The 18,100-nt window shown below is 31.6% G+C and overlaps 1 protein-coding gene across 2 annotated transcripts in view; it reads left to right on the top strand.

Annotated features, from left to right (window-relative positions):
- LOC130902233 (uncharacterized) overlaps window positions 1-18,100 on the top strand; it is a 384,279-nt gene that overhangs the window by 306,411 nt on the left and 59,768 nt on the right. For both annotated transcript variants that reach the window (XM_057814189.1, XM_057814190.1), the window contains one exon: window positions 11,556-11,617. In XM_057814189.1, the coding sequence (XP_057670172.1) occupies window positions 11,556-11,617 (62 nt within the window). The remainder of the gene's footprint in view (window positions 1-11,555; window positions 11,618-18,100) is intronic.

Raw genomic sequence — 18,100 nt, forward strand, 5'->3', positions numbered from 1 at the left:
ACAAGCTTTTGTTCAACTTGTTTTAGCAGGTTAGAAAGTTCTTAAATGTTCCAAATATAACCCCAGATCAATTATACAGGAGTACAGGGAAAAATTTTACAAGCTAATGTCGCACTTAAAACTTTGCCACTGGCCATTGGTCACTGGACGAAAAACAACGTATTTAACGTGCGTTCTGTTGCATAGCATTATCCAATGTTTAATTTTGAAAGGTATTATTTTTTGTTTAGGCCAAACCTATTCCAACTTCCCGTGTAAGTACATAGATTATTGCATTTTTGAGGTTAAGCAACTTCAGAGAGGAGCCCCAAATGTGGCAAATAGATATTTGATAAAAATATAAATTAAGATGCCACGTTTTTTCTACTCATATCAAGTATTGTTGTTCTTAATTATCTGGTATTAACTACCAGCTATTACTCGAAGCAACAAATGAAAGCCTATAAGAACTTGATATCCTACAAATCCTTTGAGGCAGATTTTGTGTCGAAATGTATATCCTTCAAGATAAATAACTTGATAGTAGTCACTGCAAGTGTAAGTAATAAAACACCAGCGAACATATACTTTTTTACAAAGAAATCTAATTTCAGATTAAACATTCCGAGCGTTTGAATGAGCCTTGTGAGCCTTGTGAGCCTTGTGTGCATTGTTACCATTGATGGTGTTCAAACTGCTCATTGCACTTGAATATCAGGTACGAGAGAAGTATGCAGTCATGTTTGAGCACTATTATATGCATTAGAGTATAAAACTATAAGCAAGACCTCCACTGATGTGAGGTCCTTGTGAAGTTGACTACCGTATCGTGAAAGAAATGGATTTTGATTGAACTATTTATGGTTCTAAAAAAAGCCCTTGTGATATTGCTCTTTAAACCAAGAGGGAATATTTGATTTCTATCTGGGTGATTCCGTTCTAACTGTGATATTCAATGTCCTGTATTGTTTTTTTGTACTAGTCATTAATTAATAATCAATTAATAAAAATTTTGTGTTAATTGAATAATTCTTAAGATATTTAAACATAATTTTTATACAATATAACTTGCCACTTAAAGAAAACTTATACTACATCACTTGAATGTCAGTACCGTGTCATGTCCATTCCTAGAATTTACCGATAAATTATTAATTTTTTTTGTCGTAACAAATGATTTAAACTAATTACCTTATAAATTCTAATGTTTATGATCAAACTGAGGAAAATTGATGCACTTGTTGTTTAATATCTTAAGTTACCATGTCAGTACCGTGGATAAATGAGTCAGTACCGTGGAACTCAAAATCCGACATTTGTGTCTTGCTTGTGATACTTTGAAGTTGTAGTAAATTCCTCTTAGAGTTTTATTTTTACAGTAAAATAGATGAATAATATGCATAAAAAAGTTAGAAAAGTTAAATTTTAAAATCTTGAAATTTTGAATACAAAAAATCACAGTTAGAACCGAATCACCCATCTGCTCTTCGAAGTGTTAGTAGCAATGCAGTTTATGAAAGAGCTACTGAACCTTTTGCTTGTGAAATTGGGGATACAGTAAAAAACATATTCCTGTTAACTCTTTTACACAGTTGTATAGCGAAGACTATGAAAATTTGGATAATGCAGAAATAGTTGCTGCCAACGTTAAGATCATTATAACTGACAAAGATTGTAAATCTGTGGAAGTAGCAACCAAAAACCAGAGAAAATCTGATTAATGGATTAGACAACGTTCAGGAAGGGTGACTGATTCAAATTTTAAGCTTCACTCCAAAAACTCCTTTACCTTTAATCGAAGAGATTTGCTATCTTTTGAAATATGCATTACTAGATGCATTAATGTCTTCTGATCGTTGTGAGAAGGGATGCATTGAAATGAATTGTCCTTTTTTACTAAAAGAAAATATCAGAAATCAGTGTGCAGTATTAAAAACCTCATGTTTTGTAACTGATGAAAAAGGAATCTCCATAGACCAAGCGCATTCATATTATGATCAAATTCAAATGCAAATGACACTTATTAAATTCTTGTGTGGTTTCAACAGAATTATATTGTGAAAGGGTTGTATTCAATGAAGATTTTTAGTATTGCCAAATGGAAAAGGTTAAATTATGTGACAAGCAGATAATTTCACCTGAATTAATTGGAAAATTCTTCACAAAAGATGCAGCAAATGCTCAGTTATGGTGTGAATGTAAAATTACTTAAGAAAACACTTTTCCTGAGATATTATGAAGCACTTAACAGTTTACTACGGTCCTTGGATAACTCGTTAAGATACTGTTTATGTTTAAACAAATATTGAGAAAGTAATGTCCAATACTACTTGGTATAAACCGTGTAATTAGCGCCTTCTATGAGAGTCAGACATAAAAACAGATTCATTGAATGTGTCAGCTTCCAAAATATATTCGTACGAAATTTCAATACAATGTAGCGAGTAGTTGCGGCAAAATCGAAAGAAATGTATAATTTTTTTACCCTTTTTACCGTGCAAATATTTTTCAGTTTTCTATTTATCCTAGAGACGGGACCACTTTTTTGAAACACCCTGTATGATCCAAACTGATGCTAGGCTTACTTCTAATCTCGCTTTCTACATATCGTTTTGTTTGTACAAAGATTAATTGAAAGACTTTCTAGTTTGCGAACAGCTGGAATGCATCCCAAGGGGTTATTTCCGATTTAAATTGATTTGAGGACCCTCATTCCAGAGTAAACCGAGTAAACAGAGTAAAAGTTGTTTTTGTTCACCAGCATAGGGACGTTTTTTTGTTTTATAATTTTTTTCCTTTTTATTCTTTCTAGTTAGAGTCTACATAAGCAAGTTCTCCTTTTGAAAGGGCCCTTGAATTGTTTGTCTGGTGTGATTTTGAAAAACATCGATTCAAGGGCCCTGTCAGTCATTTTCGTCCATATTATCACATTACTAATACCGTACAAACACACAAGAAATACTATTATCATTTTTATTATATTACAGCAAACTGTAAAGTTGAAAATAAGCATTTTTTCCAGGTATAAGTTAGAAAATTTATATGCAGATTTTGATGGAATACATCTCATTCTGTGCGAACTTTTTAAAACTGTCAATGTTAATGGAGCTGCATTCTAATATTTGCATACATTTAGATTACACAATAAGAATAACTGACGTAACTCAGTTGAATTCTAATAGTCTATTGACAATTAACTGTCAGATTTGCATGCACAACATCTGAACTATTGATTGGGTTCAAATAACGTCTAAAATACAGGAAATTGTAGGGTTGGCGCCAGTCGAATTTGCGACCAATAAAATGACTAGCGCAGTTAAGATGCCGGTGTCATTCGTTTATGACGTGCATGTGAAAAATTTCAATTCAACGGTATTAAGACACTCTGAAACCACGGTGCTAATGATTGATTAATCAAAATCTACATTATAATTTAGAAGCAGGTAGTTTCATTGCAACAAATTCATCAAATACTAACAAGTGTCAACTATTAGATTTCACATGTTTACAGGGAACAATACTCTCACAATCGGAAATTTTGAGACATATTGAAATACCTTTTATGAAATTTTATGAAGACTGTCTTCTTCTACCACTTATTATTATTAACACTGATTCATGAAAAAGGCACTTGTAAGAGCTGGTGTTTAGCTTTTCTTAGCTCTACAGAACTTTTTATGATGAAGATTTGACTGGCCAGATTTATTTAGTTTTCTATGTCACATAGGAATTTGGAAAATGGTCAAATTAGACGGATTAATTTGAAATTTTCGCACACTTATGAAACCGTTAATAATTCAATAATTTGCTGGCCCATAGTCCTTGCCAGGTTCTCCAGGTAATATGAAACGGAAATTATCACACTCTCAAGCAATAATTTGGAATTATACCTTTGTCAAGGACCGACTTGTATTAAGTCTAAGTATTCTTGTAAGTTTAATCTTGTTAACGATTTTCCTTTCATCAAGAGCTTGATAGCTCTAAATTATCGGAGAGAGTCCTGTGTAAATTCATGAAAAATCCTGATACTAGAACGAATAAATGATACTTAATATCATATGAGTTTACAGTTTTTGATAGTCCTAAAACCAAGTTTGACCAAAGTAACGTCAACTCTTGCACTAATGTTGACTTGAAACAAAGTGAATTCTACAATCTTATTATCTAGGTTAGCCTCTGTTGATCAATGAGCTGATAATGGCATTATTAAAGACTTCTTAGTTGTCTATAAAAGTGGCTATTAATATGTTGTATTCTATTGACTTCGAGTTTAGTCTATTTATACCATCTAGCGTGGTATCTGTAAAGCTACCTAGGTTTTTAAATATAATGTGAGAGTTGTTCGTATATCTTGTATTATTGTAATATGTGTAAGTTGTTAGATGTGAACTATCAAAGCCTTTGACATCTAAAAATATATTAGGCAAAAATAACTGTGTCAAATGTACGCTTGTAAAGACAATTTCAGTATTGTCGAAAGTTATATTTTTCTTGAAAAGTTATCGGATAAATGGTATGCATTATTTATAGTTTCTATATATGATGTACTACCAATATAATTAGAATCCACTTGAAAATATTCCTCTTTTGAAATTCACAGTGTTTTAAGTATTTCCTTCAATAAGCTGTCATTTTAATACTTTTTAATACTTAACAATATCGTTTAATGCACTTTCCGGAACACGGACTCTTCTGTTTTCCTATATCCACTGCTCTCACAAAACGTTGAATATTTAGTTTGTACAAACATGTAACTAAGAGCAGTAAACCAATTCAATTAAACTGCAGCGATAATTTACCTTGTATGAATTATTTTGAACGTCGCTTTAATTGAGTTCTTTGATTTGTTTCACAAAGTAATTGATTAAAATTTGATATTGACGAACATATTGATAATCTGTGAGCTTAATTGATAATGTTGAAGTTTGGAAGAATTATTTGAATGATTGGTGAGGTTATGATTCTATTTCATGACTCAAAATTTATATAAATCGATGATAATGAGCAGAATCCGAAGGTAATACATACCTGACTTTTTGTTATTGAAATTCTAGAACTTGAATAGTATTTGAAATACAGTTACATCAAGAGCTTCAGGGTTCTACTTGAATATAAAAACGAATGGTTCGGAGCTCAAACCAATATTAGACAAAGTCTCTGCTCTGCTATATATCATACTACAATCTAAAATTGAGCGAAATGATTTTCGAAACATGTCAAAACAATATCTGAATTTTAGTCTCAGCCTCTCTTTAACTGAGACTGTAGCATCTTTTTGCGGGATAACAAAATTGATTCATCCAGTTCTGCACACAAATCATTATAATCTGCTATTGATATTGCGGACATGCAATGAGTGATTGAGTTGCTCTAACTAGTCTTCTGTCAAATAACAGACACATGTGCAAGGATTATGGCTCTGGAACCGCGCCCTCTTTTTAATGTTGTAGTAAACTGTCCTGTTCAGGTTCCATCGATTCGGTAATGGCTTAAACTAATAAATACTAGAGCCGACAAATTAGATTTCAATAACTTTTTTCCACTGGAATTACCCAAATTTTCCTAATAAACAATCCGGGTTACGTACACAAATTCCCTACAGCTTTTGAGGAATATTCTTATTATAATGAAATTAAACTTAAGGAGAAATCCAATGTTTTTGATATTAAACAAATTCATACTTTGCGCGGTAATGAATTGCAACAATTTGAATTTCAGCTCAATCTCCATTCAAATCACCCGACACTGTTTCGCTTCAATTGGACGTGATTAAAATAATTGTGAGAACATTTCTGCAGTATAGCTTATAAGAAATTTTCAAGTAGATCTTGCGAGAAATTATTTTTTAGAAAACTTAAGAACATTTCGTTAACTTTCAATAATTTTAATAACCAAGTAATCTAACTCAAAGAGTTATTGATAATGTGAACGAAATGCTTTTGAGTTTTTTGAAATTTTTCATGAGATCTGTTTTTTATAATGTTGAAGAAATGCACTCTTGGAGATTGTTATTCAATAATTCAGATTTTGATTAGATTATAAAAATAGGTTTGAAAAATTTTCTTCAAAAAAATAGGTGCGTTCGATACTTTTTCTAAAGGTTTCAATTCTCAATTTCATCAGGAGGAAAAAAATTATCGATTATTATTCGATAAATTATGAATGACGATTATACATAATCTGAATTAGGTGTATCACAAGTGACAAAAATAAGAATAAATCTCAGTTTATTCTATTCACTGATAGTGTAACATTCAATACAAAACGATATTCCAAATTTGCATTTCCAGAATTGTTCCTCCCAAAAGCATCGAATGCATTTAAATTCAGTCAATTCGGAAGCGAACAAAGGTTTCTATTGTGAAATTCGCGTATAAAAATTCAGTTATAGTCAGCTCTAGAGAAATAAAAATTCATATTTGCATACTGGAAGAATATTTAACGTTTGGAAATTTGTTAGATTCCGATTTTCAACACAATTGTCGAAACGGCGAAAAAAATTGTTTAATAATTTTTATGTGAACTTTTTATCGAGGAATACTCCGAAATCAGAAATATTGGAATTTGTTAAATATTCATATATATGTTCACAGTCTTAGTAATGATATTTTTCATATCGGTACCGTTGATATATGAGCAAGAGAAAATTATGAAGAGAACTCAATATAAACTTCGTATTTCAACTGTGTACTTAGCACGAAAACCTATGACAACTCCAATTTTTAGAATGAAAACTTCGAAATAGGTTAACCATAGCCCGTTTGCACAGCAAAAATCCTATATATCTAAAGTTATTTAGACTAGGAGATTAGACAGAGGGGTAACATCATTCAATAATATGGATTCTGTCGTTTTCCATAGGAGAAAACAACTACTTTCCTGGCTAATGCCTCGACGAATATTGAACTACAATTCCTCTGAAGAGAATAATTCACATCTCCAATGGCTCGTAATTGCAATGAGGGGTTGTAACTACTTACTAATTTCGACGTCATTACGAGATGTAATGACGTGATGTAACGACGTCTCGTAAGGTGTTTCTTTGGCTTAAGTTTGCCTTGGCTACTTACGTAAAGTCCTTTTAGGACAGGAGATAAAACTTCAATGGGCATGCTAAAGTATGGGATGAGGAATGTAATTCATTACCAATAGATGGGCGATTTTGATTTGCAGCAGGTAAAATAAGGTCTTGACCGGTGTTTGCTGTTGAATTGTCAGCTGGTTCAGTAGAGTCGGTTGTTTGAACTGTTTTGTGTCATTATTGTCAGGTGTTACGGCGCGGATTATTTGTTCTTGAGTTTCAGAAGCTTAGAGATCGGTTGAGTGGAGGGTCCTGCTATGGGAACTCGAAAAGGACCTATTTGCTGATGGAATTGCATATTGGTGGCTTCCAGTGGTCGTATATTTGTCTCTGTAGGTTAGTACATATAATCGGGAAATATTTCAGGGTTTAGAGGCCAAATTCCAGTGCTCTTAAATCCGTTACAACCATTTTGTACTGTAGCTGCCTTGTGTAACAACACGCCCTGGGTGTTGTTTAAGCCATTTGGATGTCTCTTGGTTGGAGTATGTCTTTGAAGGCGCGAAAAATGAGACATCCAAAGGCTGGAGAAGATGGGTGGAATGTGGAGGTAGCCACAGAATATTAATGCCGTTTTATTTTGCACATTCTAAAGTTTCAAGTCCTTTGTGGCTTACGTGCCCCTCGATAATCAATATAACTTTATCGTCAATAGATGATTTAACAAAACTTTGGAAGTGTTTGAGCCATTTCAGAAATAAATCCGGTGTCATCCGTCCTGATGGTTGAGCTAAACCTAAAGTACAAGGAGGTGCTTCATCGACCAATTCCTTTTTCAAATTTTTCCTAGCAAATATCATCATCGGCGGAACAAAGGTAACAATAGCATTAACACAACAAACAACAGTGGTGTTAGCTGCATGTTCTACGCTAGTTATTACTCCAATTTGTTTTCTACCAGTAGAAGACAATATCTTTTGGGGTTTTTGTACAGTAGTCAGGCTTGATTCGTTAGTATTATAAATTCTGTGAGGCGCAATTTTCTCAGATTCCAGCAGATGTCCGTAAATCTCAAAAAACTTTTTGACTTGAGGTCGAATAAAAGCCTGAGCACGAGCAGCTGAAGTATCTTCTGGTTTGCGTGGAGAAATATCTTTATTTCGTCTCAAAAACCCTTCTAACCATTCTTGTCCAGCTTTTCGATTTTGCGGGATAAATTTATGAGTAAAACCGTTTTGTTTCAGCCAACTCAAAAGCTAATTCTTGAACAGACGTTCGCGTCAGTCCGAACAAACGAGATTCAAGTAATTTCAAATGCTTAACTAATTTTTTTTCCACATCAGGTGTAAAAGTAGCTTTCCAACATCCCAGACCCTCTGCAGACGACTCCAAAGTTTTGTTACTATTCGAAGCATGTCTTCTTAGTGTTGCTTGTGGGAATCCAAATGTCTTCGACGCCAAAACCCAGCACATTTTATTAATGCGAACAGCTTCTATAGCTTTACACATTGATTCCTCACTCCAGGATTGACGCTTATAATTACGTGACATTTTGGTATCAGCTGTAAAGAAATTAACAGCTAATTAACGAGGAACAGGTGTTGAGTATCTACAATTAACTCATTGAGTTCTTATAGACAAAACGTCCTACCTATGTCAATTTGTCCATACAGCGATATAAAAAATCAAAATTCAACAATAAATGCAAAATGATTATTATTTACAGAAGAAACTATTTGAAGGCAACAAAAAGTACTTAAGGGATGTAACAAATGTAAACTCAAGATAATATTATGAAAAACATAATATTAATACACAAGTCCGTGCAGTTAAGAAAAAAATTCTTACCAATGGTTGTCGTCAGCCATGACACCCAAACGAAAGACTGGCGCGAGTTCACATTTAGACAGGTTAGTATTACCGGCTAGAGTCGTCATGTGATGTAGTTATCTATGGCAGGCTAGAATTTGAAATATGATGCCCGTTACATTTTGTCACATGTCATTTTGTACGTACTTCCCCTATTTACTTCAATATATTCCGAGCTTTCGAATACTTATGTATTAATCGTCTGGGAAATAATTCATTGAGATTTGGAGATTGTGTAGTTTGTTATAAAAATAAAAGATTCATGGATTTCGAAAGCTTCAATTTGAATATTTATATACATGAATTTCATGTTTCTACAATAATTTAGAAAATTACGTACATCAGTTAACTGGCAATTGGGGTATTATGAATTTGTAATAAAATATTAAAACCATGTGATTCAAAAAACAACTCTCAAAATGACAGTAGAAATAAATATTGAGTTTGCTGCATTTTCAAGATTTATTTTTATTTTTGGAATTGAGATACGTCCAATTTAAAGTGAAGTGAAGCCGTTATGAATTATTGATTAAAAGAATTTTTATGGGTTAGATTGTGTTAGGTAGTTGTAGGTTAAGCAATGTGAGGTTGTTACGGATAATGTTGAATTTGTAAAGAGGTTGGTTTTACAGAATCTAAGAGATTCTAGTTCACAGTGAGATTATTTAAATCACCTCGAAAATATATATTACGAAGTTTGGTATTTAAGTTTTGAGATAGACTGAGAAGAACAAATAAATATAATTAGTAATGTTTTGAATATTGTTTTCCAACATATTTTCAATACGCTTATACGTGCGTTTGAATCAATTGACGAAGCAATTTTCCCGTTTCCGTTTAAGGTATCTTCAAAATATGTAATTTGAACGCATCAATAATCAATAATAACTAATCGGTCATTTTCTATAATCACCGAATATACTGAATGTTTAAAAAAATGATCGCGTCTTTGAGATAGATAGAAAAATGAATAATATTTGGGGTTTGCTTTCGTACCGCCATCCGTATTCAAGATAAAGGGCGTTGAGGAAAAAAATTTACACATTTTTTATGATTTAACCGTAACTACTGGCAACATTGTATTGAAATTTTATACGAATATGTTTTGGAAGCTGATACATCCAATGAATTTGTTTTTATGTCTGACTCTCATAGAGCGCTCTATTTACACGGTTTGTACCAAGTAGTATTGAACATAAATTTTTCAATATTATATTCATCAAGCAAACTTTCAAATGAACTTAAACATCATTTAATTTCACACCAAAATGATACTCTTGATAAAACTCGAAACTGTCTACCGTCTACCGGAATATTTTGATTTGAAAATGATGAAGTAATAACCGAAGCTGGTATAAAATTTTGATACAGTTATTGATTTTTATTATTAATTTGTAAGCATTATCTGAATTGAAGATGTTTTGTCTCGTAAATGAGACCTCATCGTTTTAGAACTCAAATTTAGTTCGATCGTAGTATCGATGTATGATCGTCAATATCCAAACTTTGTTGATTATTGTTATGATACCCGGATAAATTTGGTTAGAATTTCATAATTCTTTATCAATCTACCTATCAAATTAATTATTCTCAATCTTATCTCAATACCGACTTTAATTTGGTAAAGAGCCTCAGATCTGGTACTTTCGAGTTGAATTTGTTTTATATGATGTTAACCTATGTGTTATTAATTTGGATTTCAATTCTATTATATTGTTGTAGGAATGCATATGAAGAGAGATTGATAAATATTCTTTGAAAGACCCATATAGTCGGTTTTTGTTTAGTTTCGTGTTCCTATATGCGTAGACTCATGATTCCTCTCCTGTTATGTTCTTATAGACGTCGTTTGAATTTTTTCTCTGCACCAATAGACAGGAGTTGTTTTATGAGCGATTGTCAAATTATGCGGTATCCAACACCATTAAAACCTTTTGACCGCCAAATAGTCGAGCAAAATTGAATGTACGCAAGTGGAAATATACCCAAGTATGCTTCAATCTCAAAGTATGTCACAGTATCGAAGTTTTCTGACACAACAGCCGATTTTGGACTTACGAAAATGTTCGATATTCAACTGCATTTTTCGACTAAAATGAATGTTGGCAAGTATGTGTAAACAGCTCAAATAGTACTCGTATGACAGAAAGCTCTGAGCACGTTCACCATTGAAAAATGTCAAATTCCAAGATGGCAATATCAGATATATTGACTCAGACACTCAATAATCACATTCATTTCCTAATCGGCAAAGACTCCGACGTTCGTCGAAAGAACTTGTGTTGTCCCAAGATTTGAGAGGCTTCCAACATCTCTTCATTTACAGTAAATTGCAGCCGATCTACTGAGTGTTTTTTTCTTCTTGCAATTAATTCAAAGAATCTATATATACAAGTGGTGATGTTAATTAATATTGGCCACGGCACATAACCAGTTAAGTAATTTTTTATTGCAAGTATTTATTATATTGACTCCATTTGAATCTCCGTGAAGATTTCACATACGACTTTCTGAATAAATTCTCATGTTAATTATCATAATTCTTACAAAAACTCCAAGCATCATATCAGCTCGTAAATCTTATTATTCAATTTCGGAAAAAAGAAAGGAGGAAGAAATACCTATCAATTAATCAATTAATATTCGTGGTTATGTATACAACTAACCTATTTTCATTCTTTTTCAGATTCTACGGTTTCTTCAGCGCAATTATTCGTTCGTAGAAGATATAGTGATAAAAAATATTGTGTAAGTATGAATATACTGGTAATAGAAAGAAAATATTTCTTTTGCAACTCTTTTTGAGGGTTGATTCTTTCAATAATACACTTTTTAATAAAATTAGTTTATAATTTAGTATTTCACTGGAACTTTTTATGGAAAAACTGCCGATTCTGATACAATTCTAATTTTTGTTGCGGCTTGATATATAATATTTTTCTCTTGAATGAAGTTATATTTTGAGGAGTTACAAGAACTTATAAATACTATTGGGTGTTGGTAAATCTGTTAAAATGCACGGTTGTTATTGTAGGTTCACGAAGATATTAATATTACATTCGAGGCGTAGGTATATTACTGTTTACTTTTACTATTTCAGTTAGCTTAATGGATAGTGAATGTAATTGAGTCCTATTCTGTTCTTTCTGCTCGTTAATTGGCCATGGCTGTGGGGTGGTGTGATCTCTTACTACAAACTTCCGTTTGAGCATTTAGAGTATTTCCATATTGATTCATGCCTGTCACATTCTTCCACACCAGCAATAGAATATCCCAACTTGCCCCACTCACTAGATTGTGTTTCCCACTAGATCCCAAACTAGGTCCTCTGATAACATTGTAGTTATTGTATTGATATTCATCTCTGGCTCCGTATTTCCCTCTGTATATTTCTATTTTTCTTCATTCATAAAAGACAACAAAGATGTACGATTTTTCATAGACCTTAAGCCTAAACAATGCGCAAATTAGCGATTTTCATTGCGTCCTCAGCTTAAACGGTACTTTTTGGTCCCCACTAACGACCTGTACTTTTTAGAACAATAAAACCTTCAGTTCTTACGAAATAAGAAAAAGTCATTAACAAATAAGAAAAAATATTTGGAGCTACCTTTCGTTCTTGTTTATCTGTTCTGTTATGTTCTGATACTTCTTTGTACGTTAGGGAACCGAATAGAAGCTCTGACCTCCATTTTCCAGTTCTAATTCTAAACAAAATAATTATCGATCTTTCCTTTAATTAAGTCTTTTAGTACTTTCTGTAAATCTCACTGTTGCAGCAAGCAGATCTTTCCTATTATAATAGTTTATATAGACAAAAGATATTTCATTACATTGGATCAATAATAAACTTACCGATAGTACGCCTGTAGCAAGACAGAAGTACATGATGGGATTGTTAAATTAGCATTATACAGGGTGTCGCACGACGAGTTGAAAGTATCTGTATATGGCAAAATACTTATAATAAAATCATGAAAATTTTTACGTTCGGGTTTTCAGATACGGTCTTTTTAACTAAAATATTTTCAAAGATGGCCTACTTCCGGTTCTACCGAAAGTCAACTGTAACATTTTTGAAGTCTACGTAAAATTTTAGTAAACTTTTGTCTGAAAACTTTTTTCGAAAAATGCATACTTTTTGAGTTATTGATTTTTGTAAAAAATTTGACCCTTATAAATTTTATATAATGCATTCAGGGGTGAAAAAAAAGATAAATTCATATAAACTTTCCTATACCTAAATCTAACCGTTATCCAGATATTGAATGTTTTCTGTAAATTTTTAGAGATTCAAGTGTAGTCTAAATTTTATTTTTACCCGTTCATACAAGCACTAAGAAATAAAAAATTGTTTTTCTTCATTTTGTCAAGGTCTGTGAAAAAAATCAAATCAAATTATATTTACTAATCCTATTCAAACTTTTAGACGTTTCCGAGATATTTGAGGTTTTAAATTATTATTTTCCTAATTTTTTTTGCATACTCTTAGTAGACTTTTATGAATGAATGAATTTCTTTAATTTCTTATTTTGATAAGGGCTTAAAGAAAAGTCGAAACTTCTATTTTTTAAAAATTATCAAGAATACTAATTTTGAAACAGAAGACCTAAAATCAAGAACATGAGAAATATAAGAATGAATAAAATTTAGACCACACCTAGACCTCTAAAAATGTATAGAAAACATTCAATATCTGGATAAAGTTTAAAAGTAAAGTTTAGGTATAGGAAAGTATACATGAATTTCTCAAACCCTGAATGCATTCAAATAGAAAAAACCGGGTGGTTCTATTTAAAAAAATGAAGAAATTTGATATTTATTATATTAAACTTTTAGCACTTTTCATACACACCCTGTATAGAATAAAAAATTTTTCAACATGGATTCAAATACGGATGATCTTGTGAAAAGCAACTGAATAGAAACCATTTATATATCTTTAAGGGTATCCTCGTAAAAAAATAATGTATGAGGGTCTGCAACGGTCAATTTTTTTACAAAAAAATTAACTCAAAAAGTATGCATTATTCGACAAAAGTTTTTCGTCAAAAGTATACTAAAATTTAACGTAGATTTCAAAAATGTATTAAATACAGGGTGTTCTATTTGAAATAACAGAAATAACAGTGAACTTCGGTAGAACCAGAAGTCGGCCATCTTTGAGAATATTTTACTTGAAAAGTTCATATCCGAAAACCCAAACATAAAAATTTTCGTGATTTTACTATAAGTATTTTGCCATATACAGATAGTTTTAACACGTCGTGGGACACCTTATGATTTAAGTATCATTACAACTCTATTTGTTATCTGTTTATTATCTCAAAGTTTTTTCGAAGAATCGAAACAAGATTGTGCGATTAAAATTTTAAGTAAGGTCAAATTTATTTATTCCCAAATAGTTAGTTGTGGTTAAGATGGGATAGAGAGTAGTTTCCAGAAGATAGGTAAGTGAAACCGAATTGCTTTGATGGCCTCCAACAATCAATATTTTGTACATTGGTTGTTATCTTCAGTTCCTCATTACTTGATCGTGACTCATAATTACTGCAAGTCATCGAAATTAACTTTTGGAGAGTCAGTTAATGGTTTTATTATAATTAATTTTTTATAATATTAACTTATGAGCTGTTGAATATTTTCTACAACCATATAAATTTTTTGTTCTGGAGAGATTTGGTGGCCTTTCGATTTTTTAATAGTTATAAACCGCGATTAAAAAGATTGTATGAGTTGTCAGCAATTAATACAGCCCACTCACAACATCTCGAATCGTACATAAATTGTGCAACATCCAAATTCGTTGGTTGAAATAATTTCGGCATTTGTTTGGTCCGGTTTGGTACCGTTCTTGGAGTCACATGCTTTTACTACCTTCAGAATAAGGGAATTATCGACCGCTAAACGCCATAACTTTCTTTTCATTTCAGCCTGCTGATTATACTATTTCTACCAGTTTTCTTTAAAACTACCGTATATGACGGTTCTTAACTCGCTTTTATTAGTTCCACCTGTATGTGGGTTTGTGAGCTTCCGAACTTATTCGTAAATCTCTATGAACTTAGAGCAAGTGGCTTATTACTGTTAGTATATCCCACCACTTTAATTACGTTCGTTAGCCGATCGGGCTAAGGCGTCAACATCCGGATTCGCTAGTCGTAGGTTCAAATTCTGCTCACGATTTTTTACTTTTTTTCGGCAATTGCTTTTAGAAATGGTCACTGCAAATTTTCACTTCACATTGTAACAAATTTTACAACTGTCTGCCTTCTGTTGGAGATTTATGATACTACCTGCATCAATATATCCTTTGAATTTAACACCTTAAATTTCATTATGTTGTTTGAGAAGAGTGACTAGAACTTGGAGAAAAATTTTATCTTTGACAATAAATCGAACTGGAAAGTGAAAAGTGAATAGAGTTTAAAAAAATTAAAAAAACGCGCTTTTATTGCATATGAAACTAAAACTAAAAAGTGAGAAATATGGTTTTAAAAAACTGAGAAATACGGTTTCAAAGCAATATCAAACTAGAAAGTTGAGAACAATTTTTGAACGTTTTGATTACGCTGATACGTTCTACTTTCTGTAACAGAGTAAGCTATTGTATATAGATAATTCCTAGTTATTCTATGAAAAATTTTTCGCTACAAGTTGTGCGATTTCGGTTGAATCCTTACTTCAATGTCATTCACAGTTTGTTCTCGGTCCATTGTCGCGCTTTGATTGAATATTACCAAGTAAAAAATATGTGAGTCAAGTTTCTCTCGAATCCCATTCCAACTATGGAGGTATGCATATATTTTCTACTAGATATTTTACTGTATCGACATTGGAGCAAGAACGAAGTGAGAACGGCAATATAGTGAGGATGAGGCCTTAAACGGCAAAACAAAGAATGTATTTTTTGTTTAATACCTTGATTTAGTTTTGTCCTCTGCAGACAGACTTTATTCCTATAACCAGAAGTGAATAGCAATACTTGTGATAGAATTTAGAACAAAATGTCGGAAATCATTTAAACAAATTTTCGGAGAATTCTTTCCAAAACTTTCTTTTCTCACGCTGAGCGCATTAATATTTCATGAGATGGAATTGGGAACTTGTACAAACACAGCGAATATTGCGAGCAATGAAATGAAAAAGAAGTTATCCCACCTAAAACCTCATAGTCTTTTTAGTATTCGTATAAATATGTAGTTTGCCACTCTTCCTTTATGTAACAAACATATAAAAAAACATGAGTGTCTTGTTGCATGATGGTTTTGATAGCAATTGTATCCATACATTAGATAAACACACATAAGTTATATGGAAGGAATAAAATCATCTACATACTTTTTAATAAAGAATAATTTGAATGGTTAAATAGATATTACAAAACCCAAATATAATCCATTACACAATCTGCTAATACAGGGGATATTGAAGACCCCATTGGTTGGTAATTTTTATTATTATAAGAGAAATATGTATTGTTAAAAATGAATTTTATTAATAGAGTTTGCAATTTTTACTTATACCGCTCCATTTATGTTGTAGAGCTATGAGGCATATATTTAACTGAACATTACTAAATAGGGATTTTACATCCAACCCTAACAGTACATAATTTGGTGGTAATATGACATTATTGAAAGTTTCTTTGATTTTAAAGGATTGTTTCATATAATAATCATTGTGATAATCATAATATTTAGTAAAAATTTCAGTTAACCAATTTGTAAGGGGTTCAATGGGAGTGTTAATTATTGATGCTACAATAGGTCTAGGTGATAGAGTAGGTTTATGAATTTTTGGTGAACAGTATAATCTAGCAGAAATACCGTTATAGTTTGTTCATTTCTTTTAGGTTTACTTATCAATTTGTTTTCCGTTAAAATCTTTTTATATTAATTTGTTACTATTATTAGTTGTTTTTAGAGTTGTATTTTCGTTGTATATAATAAGTCTCTAAAAACAGAAGATTGTTTGGATTTGTGAATATGGTTAGTTTAAATGTTTGTTGCTTCGGGTACAACTACATTTCTTTCTTGTTCATTTTGTGTGTAATCAATATTGGCTAACATAGTTTTAATGGAAATATCTTTAGTAATTATAGGTTCAATACTGAATTTAGGCCCTAACGATAGAAACTGTAAAATAAAGTCTCTATTTGAAATATTTTTAATCCAATTATCTTGGGTCTTGACAACTGAATTGATTTTATTGTTAATAAGAATATTGAGTTTATTCTTTTGTTTGTTTTTAATTTTTTGAAATACATTATCATAAATAACTTGTTTGCTAGAAGAATTTTCAATTGAATTCATTCTTTGTATCAATTATTTTGTTTTCAAATTGTGAGAGATCAATTTCAAGTTTGAATATTGTTTTTTGATTACAAACAATTTCATCATATAAAAGTTTATGTACTAACCTGTTATAGATATAGTATTTCAATATGCTTGATATTATTCTGTATAAAGGTGGAAAGAATGTTTTTTTTTTCGACATTGTAGTATGAAGCATTTTCTGTTATATTTGTTCACCATTTAAATTATGGTCGAATTCAATATAAAATTTTTTTATAAATTTATAACAATAATGAAATCTATTATTTTGTACTAGACCATAACTTATCTAGGGCTCTAATTTTGGTGGTTTTGTCTAGAGTATTTTGAAATAAAACAGTTCGACGGGTTAGATAGAAAGTTTATAATGCACGAAATAATAATCGTTAACAATGTAAGTTTCTTAAAAAAAAGAAGAGCTCTGAAGATATAAACCTATCAAAATAAAATAAAGGCTTATCTACAGAAGTTTTGGTCTCAAGCAATCAGGCGTCTTTAAGTCTTTGAAAAGAAATAGGTCTTCACAAAATATCATGAATCATCAGTACTCACGTTTTCTGAGCAACTGACTCTCTCGCGCTTTTTCGTCTAATTCTTATGTGATCCCTCTTAAAACTGGAATCGTCATGATATGAAACAAAGGACGTCCTGATACATACTGATACAGCTACACATATAAATATATTATGAAAATTATGGTTCATACCACTTACACTTAATTTCATTAAAAAGAGGTTTTTCATAATTCGTTCAATCGGACAAATGGGACAAAGATCCAACTTCATGAAAAGAAACTGACTGAAAATGATGCCGAAGTTAAACCTCAAATGGAGCTACAATTGATGAAGTATCTGAGATATTGAATAAAAAATTTGGATGCTGTGAATATTTATGA

The sequence above is a fragment of the Diorhabda carinulata genome, chromosome X, assembly GCF_026250575.1.
Source record: "Diorhabda carinulata isolate Delta chromosome X, icDioCari1.1, whole genome shotgun sequence".
Classification (NCBI taxonomy): domain Eukaryota; kingdom Metazoa; phylum Arthropoda; class Insecta; order Coleoptera; family Chrysomelidae; genus Diorhabda; species Diorhabda carinulata.